At 31.1% G+C, this 13,750-nt stretch overlaps 1 protein-coding gene across 2 annotated transcripts in view; it reads right to left on the bottom strand.

Moving 5' to 3' along the window:
- Ten-a (Tenascin accessory) overlaps positions 1-13,750 on the bottom strand; it is a 315,700-nt gene that overhangs the window by 208,978 nt on the left and 92,972 nt on the right. For both annotated transcript variants that reach the window (XM_026635395.2, XM_064217160.1), the window contains exons 3-5: positions 5,087-5,224; positions 3,762-3,878; positions 2,849-3,007 (exon numbers count right to left, since the gene is read on the bottom strand). In XM_026635395.2, the coding sequence (XP_026491180.2) occupies positions 2,849-3,007; positions 3,762-3,878; positions 5,087-5,224 (414 nt within the window). The remainder of the gene's footprint in view (positions 1-2,848; positions 3,008-3,761; positions 3,879-5,086; positions 5,225-13,750) is intronic.

Below are 13,750 nucleotides of genomic sequence, written 5' to 3'. Positions count from 1 at the left end.
CGGGTCAAGTGCCCAATTTGTCACCCGTGCAAACTTCCGACTACTTCGACCGGTCCCTGTTCGATTCCATTAAACTTTCAAGACCTTTTGAAGCTATTTTCTTGTTTGAATCAAGATTTGCCTAATTCATTCCCTACCTACTTATTTTTCAATAACACAAGGGGAAAATATATTTAAATTTTAAAAAAATACTTATTATTTGTTTATAATATATTTTACTATTTAGGAATTGCTTACGCGAATTTTTAGTCGACTGCTACTGAAGAGGGTGCAATCATAAATAAAACTCTCACTGGGACACTTACAATGCGCTATCATAAAAATTAAATTACGGTAAGAGTTTCTCTGTAAGTGCGCGCCATTTCAGTAGGACCCCGCAGGGGGCAAGGGCCACGCCACATCAAAGCACCTCATTCTGCGTCGAGCTCTCGCACAAATCAAATTTAGCAGCTCTCTTCTTTCGTTACGGATGCGAAACCCAACTTTATTTCTAACCTGTGCAGTCAAATATACCTTTTCACATTTGCATTTGCATTTATCATCATCAATATTGATAAGAAATTATTACTTAAACAAAATACGAGGAAGATATTTTTAAAACTTTAAAGAATTTCGATTAAATTGTCTTCACTGAAAAATGAATCAGTACCTACATTCGGACTAAATGCAAATCGATTTGTATAGATACGAGGTATGACTCAGACAGTGTTATTACAAATACAAGGAACATAACTGAGATCCCGAGATTGGCAGTATATTGGCAATGCGAGAAATGTTTAATACCATAATATTACTAATACTGTCAGAAATATCAAATTCTTACTTGTCCTTACACACACACGTACATTTTACAATCTCTGATAGATTTGTACTAAAAAAAATACCTTAATTACCACTGTAACGTACGTTGAAAGGAATACACTTTAATAACGTGGTCGGTGAAACTTTTTTTTTTCGTTTAATTGGTATAGAAAGCCTTAGGGTATTACTGAGGTATAGCTGGATTAAGTGGCTAATTTGTCAGCGAGCGTAACTTGCACCCGCGAACTTGTTCGGACGGTGCAATTCGATTAAACTTCTACCGAAGTACCAACAAGAGAAGGGCCTACTTAACGAAACTTGGTTGTACATTTACGGCGGGAATTTAATTAGCTTACTCATCAAGGGAGTGAAATGCCTAGCGGTGTACCTTACAAGCTAAACAACTATATATACATATACCATAATGCCCTCGAGAACATACGAACGAATACATTTTTGAACAAAAGTTCTTATGACTTGATAAAATTTACTAAGCAAAGCCTATTATATATCGTCTGGTTCCTTCTGACTTAGATTGAACAGAAACTTCCATTCGCATTACGTTTAATAAGCATATGCGGTAAAAGATAACGCCGTAAGACCCTTCTTATTACGCCGTTATTTTTTACGACTTATCCACATTCGCAAAAAAACCGTGAAAGCGTAACATTTTAATACTGAGTAAAATACAATCGAATATTTGTATTTCTGATAAATAAATAATATCAGAACTAGAAAAGTATATGAATCTTAATGTATCCTTTACTTTTAATATCTTACTAAAACTTTTTGTAAAATTTGATAAAACATGTGTATATGTATAATCTGTTCATCGAAGAGAAACAATATTAATCCACAAACTTCACAAAGAAAACACATACTTCATATTATTGTTTGTTGTTCCATGTGCTATATCGTTTATATATTATCTATATATTAACTATATTTATATATAATCGTTGTTTAATCATATAAACGATGAAAAATGCGGTTATTTAATACATCAAAGAATGAATTAATAGGTATGTCTCAAGAATGCGTGCTGGTGAAAACAAGGAATGACAGTTATTTCCGAAGTCCATTCAGCAAAAACTTATTAACGGGCTTCGACAAACCAATGAATATTTCCTATTGTCGTAATAAATAGCAGTTTTGCGTATCTTAGTAATAATAATAACGTAATACTGTTACATATTAATGTTAAAGTAATTTAAGTATTCCATACAATTATTAGTTAAAGTTTTACTCGCTATTAATTTCTAGGATTTTTAACCGAAGAATGTAGTTTTAAATTTGGGCAATCTCCATTGACTTTTTTATACTAATATGTGTTTATGGAACGGTTAAGAAAAACATCGTAAGGAAAAATGCACGTTGAGCACCATAATGGCATAACATATTGTCATAATTAATATTAGAAAAGAAGACGATCAAATGCGAGTACAGCCATGCGTTACGTTGATTAATTGATTTGGCGGTAGATGAGTTGATGGTACCCAACCGGTAGACTAGCTACTACCTACTGGTGATTAAGATCTAAGCTTTCTTATTAAGGGGACAGGACGCCTTTGACGCAAATATTATATACAAATTGATGTATGTTTTAGAGTTGAAAGTTTGCATACCATTATTTTTTGTCTGTTGTAATTAAAAAAAGTCCTTTATTGTTTCAAGTATTTGTTATAAATAATTGGATTAGTTTGTATAATAAATACGACTAGGCCAATAATGCGCTAATAAAACAAGTCAACGCTTAAAGTAAGCACATAATGATTCTCTTGGTTTTTCGCTCTTGTGTGACCCTTAGGAATGTTCATTTCAAATTTAGATCAGACCTCCTTCAATATAGGGTATATAGGGTAATTTTCCTTTATTTGGATAAATAAGGAATAATTAAAATTTTCAATTTATAAAGGTTGTTAAAAATATGACCTTCATTTGATCTGTCTTGTATCCAAAGCACGTACCAAATGTATCAATCATTGGACTTTGTGATAGATAATTTAAATGATAAGCGTATATAATATATTTTTTAAAATCAACTTACCTTCTGAGAGGAATAGACGATCAGAGTCAGCAGATTGATCGGGCGCTGGACGATGCCGCAGTGTAACATGAAGAGACGGCCCTCGTGGTGGCACCTCTGGTGGAGCGGGCTCGGGAGGTGACTCGCACTCACGTTCACTTTGACCTCCACTTGATGGTCCTTTTATAAAATTTTAAACTCGTTATTGTAAATAAATAAGACCTCGTTGGTTTCATGGTTGATTAATACAGACGTATCGTAATTCACCACGTAACCCTAAAGGTACTATTATAAATTAGATGTGTGTTATAATTATTATATTTTTTGACTTTTTATTATATTTCTAGACTATTGACAAAAAAAATGTTAACTGGAATTCTAATTTCATGAAAATATTAATTATTTTGGCTAAAAAATAAAAACTTTACAAACATCTTGCGATCCATAATGCGTCTCAAGTCTCAAGTATTTAACGACTTAAAAAATCACAATGAAAATTTATTAAAATATATATCTTTTACACATGTGTACACACAGACAATGAAAATAATCATATAGAGCAAAATTGACGTTATAATATTATAGTCGACGAGTCACGTACGTCAGCGAAACTATTCAGAGCATCCTTATCAGAGGCATGCACCCACCTCCACATTACGCTTATAATAGGCATGCTTCAGAATGCCTAACTACAATAACTATACTGGAATCTTGCGCTACTGAATACACGTGATGCTTTCATTCCTCACATTTCTGAATACGCTATAATTCATACTAAGGAATAGTATGTTTATTTATTCATGAACGTTTCTGCTTCAAAAATTGATTTTCTACTCGTACGTTAATACTCTTATACTGTAATAATTTTAATTTTACTTTTATAACGCCACTTTTGCAGTATCTTATAAAAAGATTGTGAATTATTTGAATATACCATTTATGTGATTTATTCGATTGCCACGCCCATTAGTTTCATGGGGAAAATCATCGGTGCGTCGATTCCGACGAGAAAGAGTGCCGCCCCCCGCTTCGCCATTAAATATTTCTTCGCCTAAGAACAAAATATTAACAATCAAAAGCATTTAAAAATCTATAAAGACATTAAATTAATAAAAGGGGGTAGTCTGGAAGAGAGGACTACTTCAGTGTTAAGGACCTTGCCTGCGTTTATTTTTATTGTTGTTACTCTTAAGCTTTATGTATTTTATTTTTATTATTTCGTGTCTGCTCTATTATCATTATTGATTAAGTAAAAATAGTGTGAGAAACGCATTTATACCTTTTCATAATACTTCCTCATCGCATCATTTAAATCAATAAATAACTATATATATAAGATTATGTTCTCAATAATTCTCGTAATTTAGAAATTGAAATAAAAAAATAATTGAACTATCTATGAGGATTTTTTCCACCTCATTCAATTTACATACAAGTGAAAGAGCCTCTTGTCCATTTAAAGTGTAACCTTTATGGAACGTCAAGCGAAGAAAATATATGATGGCGATATGATCCTTCAACGAAATTGCAAAAGTTTAAGAAGTACACGATAAGACTTAGTTTCACTTTAAAATATTGCTATTTATTTTGATATTTATAAAACGGTTAGTATAAAATATTGGATTTTGTGCGAACAACCTTAACTGAATCTTACAAAAACAAAAGATACATTTTTTCAGATGAAATTTTAGAATTGACAAAATAATTAAATATATTATCTTGTTTTCCTAAGTTGATATATTTAGCCTTTTAAGGTAAATAATTTGCCTGTTCTTAATAATCAGTATTTTGTTTAGGTGTGGCATATTTCAATCAAGGTCATCTGGTGTTACCCCTTAACGCCATTTTAAAATATACTACTTTAAAAACTCAGGTTAATGAAATATTAAAATCAATACAATATAAAGTGTTTAATTAAAATATAAATTGAATAACATCACATCAAAATACTTTAAAATATTAATATTGACTTCATCCTAAACTTCTAATTTCTTCTGACGAAGACGTTTTATGTTGCGTAGGTCTGGATTGTATTAACGTATCTTTTTTTCTATTTTGATTTATGTATTTATACCGATTTTTATAAATACGTCGGTCAGAAAAATAGACGATTTTTTTTTTATATTTGGTTTGATCTTTATGTAAATAAAAATGTTCAGTACAATAATTCTCTCACGAAATAGGTACATTATTATTATAGGCCTGTTCAAAACAACAACATACTCATGTAAACGACGAGAAGTCATGTAAAGTGTGTACCTTTGGAATTTCTGTTTCTTCTGTAAAATCGCCGATTCGTACTTTCTAAAGGAAATGGCGAAGCTTGTCGTTGAGGACTACTGATGTAGCGCGGTGGGATTTCTCCATTTTCGGATCCATATATACGACGCTGCTCACCTAAAACAAAAACAAAAAAAAATGTCTTTGTGCGATTTTAACTGCCAACTATTAACTTGTAATTAGCGCCATTAGAAACTAGATATTTTCTTTATTACGTTCTTTTGTAGTAAATCTAATTTTATTGAGTGTTGTTTTAGTCGATATCTTATTTTTATACGAGAAGAAAGAAACCTTTAAGAATATACATTTTATACATATATAACCGCACACATGCAAAGACAAAGATATATCCTTTAATAAACACAAAATCGAGCGATTCTGATATAATAAGACTTTCAAAAATCGAACCCATTACAATAACTGCAGTATGGGTAGTAATAATCGATATGTTAGTGATTTTTTTACACAATTATTATTCGGACTGCTTTCTTAAAGGAAATTATGTTATAATTGTTTCTATAGATATACTTTTCAAGTAACTTATATTATTTAGAAACAAATTCATGAGACCGTCTATTTGTTTAAACAATTGAAAACAACTAAGCAAATGTCCATGAATCGAGTGTAAGTCAAGTAGCGAGGCCGCAAGCGACGGACTACACTACACTGAACCAAACAGAATATACAAACAAAACTCCTAACAAAAAACCCCTTGTTTTCTACTAGATTCGTAATACTAATTTTCGAACACAACCAAAAAAAGTATTAGTATTACTCGGTCATGTCCTCAATTTATCTCAACTTAAAAGAATAATTCATGTAACCCTAACATGACGTAACATTATATTCTTTATTGGACCTTGCGCTAGCTTTTTAATGTAGTTTTGCGATCAAATAAAATCATACTTTTAAGAAGATTTCACTCGGCTGCGATTTTTGCTTCAACATTTACACCTCACGTTTACTAGATGTGCTTACCCTCACTGCTCAGATAGAATACTAGATAACTGCAATTTATTTATTGAAAAACCTAGACTTCAAACTGAAAGATTCGATTAACATTCAAATATTCTATTGGGTGTTTAAATTAAAAATACTGAAAATTTTCCCACGGAAATGCTAGCAGAACATAATATTATTTTTTATTGAAATCGTTTTCTAAATGTTGAAGTAAGTTTACAAAAGTTTACAAGACCGTGAATTTGAATTAACAAATTCTTACATCTGATAAGAAAGTTCTTGGAGATAAAAATATACTTTGAAAACGTTACAGTTGGGAAACGTGAAATGTGAATAAATTTGTACGTCGCGTCGGGGGAACAAACCCACGGATGATGAACTGCAGCAAAAGTTTTAAGAAACTTTCTTTATAAAATGTCAAAGATTTTAAATTGCAAATATAAAACAACTATACACTGTCCGCGGCATCACCTGCATAAACAAAACTCTCCTTTTATATATCATCTACCATTTTTCGCAAAAAAAAATCCATCAACGATGACAAAGTTTACAGCGTTATTTAAAAGTATCCATTTCACTTTTGAAAATAAAATTAAATTTAATCCATTACATTTATTTCCAAAAGATTTGAAAAAATAAATGTTTTCTTATAATTAAGGTAGTAGTTACGCTTCCTGACATTATTGCAGTTTTTAGAATTTTATTTTTATATATTGCACTATTTTTGGGTGTAGCCTTATAGAGATTGTCGGAAAGGAATCTTTCAGCCCAGACGATTTCGAAGCGAACGCTGGCAAAACCATAACAGATATAATTAGCGTCAACTATGTTGGCCAGCCTAAGTTTGCTTATCCGAGAAGATCAAGCGTATGTCATGGTACCATACTCATAAATAGCATCGAAAATGAATGAAAGAAATGAAATTAAAAAACTTTGTTCAACATAGAAGCAACATTTCCTTATTGATTGTCAGAAATCTACCAGTTTTCGTAAACAAACACCACAGAACCTATAAAAGAAACACAGCGGTTTTTTCATCAAAAAGTATTATTTAATACCTTTCAAACCACTAATTTACAATATTTTTTACGAATACAATAAAAACATTTATATAATATTTTATTACTAACACTTTTCAATAACAGTTTATAATATTAGGACGAATTACTTTTAATTACGATTTACTTTGCTCTTCTTCATTACACGAAACACTCAAGTCACGTTCGAGTCACACTATGATTCCGAACTGTCACCTGTTCCTGTGCAAATATCACGAATTCAGTCATTTTATGACATTCAATTTAATTTGCATCTGTGACCTTTGATCTCTCCTTTTCCTTTTTTGCTAAAAATAACTTTTGAACCTCAAAATTACACTAATTTTATAATTAACAAAATACATATTATATAAATTATAATAAATGTAAACGTATACGATGTCAAAGGAGTTCAGCCAACGACCACAGACCTCTTTTGTTTTTCTGACTCTTTCCGTAGCTATGGTTACTAAGATAGTTGTTATTTTTGGGTATTATACATAGGTGATCTGTAATTAATTGTTATCACATAATTAGCTAACTTGAATTGTTTCTTTCGTTGTGTTGATAAAATATCGTTAAATTTGTAATATTGTTAATAATGTATTAACAAAACAAAAAGTCAAATTTAAAATAAATGTAATTTCAGCAGATCAGGATAACAAAATAAATTCAAGCTTGATAATAATTCCCCAACAAATGTATTTCTCCATCCCCCGTAATCATTTCATTATTTCTTGTGATAGATCAATATTTAAAAAAAAAAGAAGTATACGTATTTGTGCCAGTCTCAAATATTATACCACATAATAATTACAATAATAGTTTTATATATAATAATGTAAAATAAATAATTTCGGTTATAATAATAATGCGATATAACTAATGATGACATCCTTTGACACGGTGATACGTGGAGGCTAGGGTTACTCGCTAACACCACTTAATAAATCTCATTTCAGTCTGGCCAACCAAAAAGAAAAAAAACAACAGCGTAAATCTATATTATATACCTAGGTCTTGTGTTATTTTAGTACTATATAATATAACAATATTATACTATTATATAATAGTCAAATAAGTATTTTAAATGTACATTTAAAATACTTGGGGTATCCCAAGCATAAAAATTTTCGCTTACAATTTGCAGCATAGACCAATAGTATTAAATACTTGTACAGGATATTTGAATAAAAATATAGGGCATGCGGTAACGGTATTAATACAGGATAGGCCAATATATATCCGCTAGTACGGAACCTATACTACGGCTAATATTTGTTTTAATCCCATTATAAAGAATATCAAGGAAGAAAATCTTACTCGTCCGAAATCACGACAGCAAAATGGTAATATTAAAAATGCTGCCTAGAGGTCAACTTTTAATTAACATCTTTTTACCGTAATATGTACTCGAGTTTTGATGTTTTCTCGTTAAAACATAAGATCAAAATATTAAGCAAACAGTTTATAAACTTGAAAATTGGTATAAAATTACTGTTATTACAGGATTTTAATGTAACATTAATGAAAGTTACAGTTGGTGGGTTGCCAAAGGCGTAATATGAAAGTAAGCACCTTGCTCAACGAATCTGCAAACTCAATTAGCAACTAGAATAACATCAAAAACGCAGTAACTACCCATTACCGCACATTAGGCTATAGTTTTTGGTCGTATTAGACTTACGCGGAGGCATTTATTTTAAATAACATTTGAGAAATCTATCTATAAATACAATTCAATGTCTAAATAAATAAAATAACTGATTAATTGTTAAATTTTGTTTGTATTTTTGAGATAAATACAGGAGTAAAGTTTATTTATATTCGTTTTATTCTCTTGTGTATATAATTATCGTTATCGGGTATTGCCTATCATAATATTTTTCCTGGGTTTAATGTACTTTGAACAAGTCGAGGTGCGTGTTTAACTTTATCGAACAATAAATAATATTATAAAATATTCCAAGCAAAATAGCTTAATATTAATTATCTTCATTATTCAGATGCGATGCCCTAAAGTATAATAAATATCGGTTAATTAAGAACCAGTATTCTGTTTCATTGTATGCTGCGGTTTTAATATTAACAACATACTGTTGTCCGGTTACATAGATATTTCATGTAAACTATGATTAAATACTATGATGATAGTTTTTGTCGTATTTTATCATATGCAAGTTTTTAAACGTTATTACTATTTATATTTCCTCACACAGACATCACACTCACTCACACATCTTCATGAATGTATTACTGCACGATCAAAATATAGATTTCAACCATGATTACAAACGCAAATAACCCACCAGTGGTAACTAATAAAATAGATATACGTCATATGTAATATAAATTTAGATCATAATGAAGTATATTTAGCACATTGTGTTCCGAGGGATTGTTTGGATTAATCCCGGCGGCTGAATTTCACCTTCGGACATCTCGTCAAAATTCCAAGTATTACCCGCACCACCAATGTCCATGGGCGGTGGTAATCACTTTCCATCAGGCGAGCCTCGCGCTCGATTGCCAGTTATAACATAAAAAAAACGTATGGGTCCTAAAAATACATATAATGTAATGAGTGCACTCATCACATATTATACTCAAAACAGCAATATTTAGTACTGTTGGGTTCGGGTTTAAAGATTAAGTGAGCCAGTGTAATTACAAGCACAAGGGACATAACATCTTAGTTCCCGAAGTTAGTGGCGCATTGACGATGTAACGTGGTTACAACTTACCATCAGGTCCGCCCACTTATTACAATTAAAAAAGAAGTAACAAGTATTATATAGTATTTAGAATGTCTGTCGAAAAAATCTCATAAGCGCCTTTCTGTGGTAGCTTTAATGAGTCTAGATCTACCCTTCTTTTTACTAATAAACTGAGATTCTTACCGACTTGAAAACATTGTAACCTTCGAATAAAATAAGTTCTATATATTAGTTTAGTATCGTAAAATAAATAAACTTTTTTAAAATAGTAACGGTTTTATAAATTATATGGAACTTATCTGAATACAGACAGGTAATTCTACTATTTTTAGTCAATCGTGAGAATAAGTACTTACATTTCGCCTGTAATTCAAAGCGAGAACTGGCATTCATTTGCAAAGCGCCAAACTTTGACAAGTGCGGTTGCATTTAAATGCCAGGCGTAGCCAGGAGGCGCACCGGTGGCGCCGTCTGAGACTAAATTTACATTTTTCACTCTTTTGTATTCAGACTTAAACCTTGGATTTTCTCATTTTCTCATCTTATGTTGCTATACTTCTTTTATAACATAATGCTTACGAAAATTATTGAGCAGAATAAGATATTTATTCCAAATAATTAAGTTACCATAACAACAAGAAAGGGAAGTAAATCTCATCTAGAGTACGTAAGTAGTTTCTGAAAATAGCTTTTCAAAGTTAGACATCGTCCTTGGTATAACATTTCAGAATATTTATTAAATAATTGGTTGCTTAGGGAAAATAATAACAGATTCTTTGAGACTTACAACGAAAGGGACTCAAATTAAATTTTTACATTCAATCGTCTCGTCTTGGCTGTTTACCCCCGAGAACGACCGCCGCCGAAGTCTATACGGATTGAAAATACTTGTGATCATGTCAAAATACAGGATTTAACGTGATGTTGAATAAAATAGAGAATATATAATATTGGCAATTTGGAGTATATAGTTTTACTTTTATAAATATTTTTTTAATTCTTAACTGTATTGTAGAATTTATATTATAATTACATACGAACATCGACGCTCCGAATAAGTTAAACTACCACTTCAGTTTTCACTCATAACCCTGTTGGGGTATGGTGATGGTAGTTCCTAGGGCCATGCCTTACCTACTGCGGTGTCTTGTTCGCCATCCTTTACTAAGGACGGGTTGTTAGGGTCAGGTAAATCCGATGAAGTATCCTAGTGGCGTATGCAGCAGATATCTCTTAGTCCTCCGTTCATTAAGTTAAACTAAACATTAAATTAAACATTAACTAAAACTACATTTCGTGTATATCACGCGAGAACGGGCAAACGTGTGGCGCTCACCCGTCACACTCGTACAAATCATACGAAATTACGATACGATGCAATTTAATTTCTAAAATATTTTCAACTTAAAAAATTAAAATTAAAATTAAAATTTTTAATTGGCTGAATGTTAATTTTTATCATTTTCAAATTGTATTAGTTTATATTGGTAGAAATGTAAGTGTATGTAAGTTTTTGTATATATTCAGAGACATTTTTGAATAAATTCATTCCGATCCGACGAGCAAGCAAGTATTATTTATTATCAAGAAGAACTACAAGCTAGGTAGTTGCTAGTAGTCCTACACTATAATAAACAAATGAGTGATATAAATTTATATTCAAATTAATCACTTTTTATATTACCAGCATTAAACTCAGTCATATAAAACATTGAAACGCGCAACAAAACCACTTAGAATGATATCTCTGGAATTGCGTGATAGCAACACTTAATTTACAAGCTCCATTTAATTTCAACTATTTTGAGGCTCACGCTGGAATTTAAATATCTAAAGATAAGAGACTCGCGCGAATAGTACGTCGCCACAAAGCCGCCGACCTACTTAATTTACCCTTCTAACAAATAAACAAATAAGTCATAAAACTGTTAATAATTGATTTGCAATATCGTGTAACGATAAAATATCATAAATATATGAATATATTCGTCGCAGCTAATAAGTTTAATTGGTCCTAAATCAGTTCAACCAGCGGCCTGAATAACATTCAGCTAATAAAGCTTCCGTTCAAAGAATAAATTGTCCTGAAAATAAAAATTTATTTGGTTTTCGTATTTCTATTTTCAGGCGAGTCTAGAGCAAATTACCTTATTTTATGAACGAAATATGTATTAGCTGAATGTCGTTCAGACCGCTGATTGAATGGCGCCGATAAGTAAAAAGCTAGGCTGTTAGTAGAATGGCTAATTTAGCTATTTGCCTGCGACATATCTATATGAAAAAATATATTCGGTTTATATAAGTCCATTAAAAACTAACTCAAACTTAAAATGTTATTAAGTTTAAGTTAGATATTAAATGAAACGTGAATAAAATGAAGTTCTTTTGAGCATTAGTTTAGCAAATTTATAAAATCTTTAAAGTATACACTAAGCTTATAATGTAGTAGATAAATAAAGTAAAATTTATTCATCACAGTTATTGTGTGTGCATGAGCACGCTCAGAGCAAAGTGCAGAGATTAGATTCGGACCCATCAATTACGAGTAATCCTAGGCACGTGTCGCTCTCACAAACCATTGGGGATTAATGAAATATCTTCAAATGTTTCCCGCGTAGGTTGATCGATTCTTATATAATTTCACTCTACAGAAACAAGCTAGTCAATAATGTTTTGGTGTAAGCTTAGGTAATAGACTCGCCAGCCACGAAAACCTGTTGCATAGCTCTGATTAATACATGTTAGGACGAAATAACAGAATCTATAATATACCACTACGATAAGGTACAATTACTATGATTATGGTACAAATAAATTACACAAATCTTTATGATGATTGATAAGCAAGAATAAATTTAAAAAAGAAAGTAATTGTGGTTTATTTGCCAGTCAATTAACATAATGAGGTCTTATTACGACTTTGTATTAAAATTTTCATTCACATCTAAATTAAATACTTACAAACTAGGATATTTAAGTAAAATATATCTAAATTGTCAACAGATTTTTTTTTCTCACATAATCATATTGTAAAAAACTGCGTCATAGCGTTATTTTCAAATTATTTCATGTTTTTAAAGTCCCCAAATAAGGTACCCCATTTGCATTATAAAAAATTCTTGTCATTAAAAGTAACTTAAAATTATTTTTATTTGTTCTTTTAATAAAAACAAATAGCCGTATTTTAAAGAAAGTAAACTTCCGAAACAGAAACAAAATCAACAATTGAAAGTACTTTATGCGTAATAGATTACATTTTAATTAAATTAAATGTAATTAAATATTAACCTTATCGAATCCCAACACGGTCTGGCAGTGGCGGGCAATCTTGTGAAATATTCAAAATCCTCGTTGGATAACTAAACAGAATAACCAATTACCCATTCTGTGATAACAGCACTTGCCTGCTTACTTGTTATCATAGGTCGCTGGATACCCATCAAATTTAAGTTAATCTTTTAAAGGTATTTTTACTATTAATTTTCTTAAATGAAAAATCTTATTTTTTATTCTTTTAGTACCTGCAATATAATATGTTTCGGTATTAATTATTTAGTTAACAACATTTTTTATTATGTAGAATAATGAAACTAATTGACTCGTTGGTCTAGGGGCTAAATTATAAGAATTCTGATCCTGGGGTGTCATATTCAGACTCGGGGTCAGGTGAATTAATAGTATACTGTAAAAAAGTTCGTAGTAAAAGCTAGGAGTTTGTAAATAGTAGTGATAGACTTCCAGCTGTGGAAAGCACGTGAAGCTTTTGATCCTGCAGCCAGTCTCTCTGCAGACGTATTGAATTTGCCATTCTATGAAATAATAAGCGTAGGAAATAGAAAGAGCACTCGTGGGCTACGTATACACTTGTGAACTATGATATGTCCTACGCCAGCTTGTCTAGTTCACTAGTCTCCTAGGAGAATGGATGC

The sequence above is a fragment of the Vanessa tameamea genome, chromosome 3, assembly GCF_037043105.1.
Source record: "Vanessa tameamea isolate UH-Manoa-2023 chromosome 3, ilVanTame1 primary haplotype, whole genome shotgun sequence".
Classification (NCBI taxonomy): Eukaryota; Metazoa; Arthropoda; class Insecta; order Lepidoptera; family Nymphalidae; genus Vanessa; species Vanessa tameamea.
The sequence above is the reverse complement of the archived record's forward strand: the minus strand, read 5'-3'. Positions and strand labels throughout refer to the sequence as shown.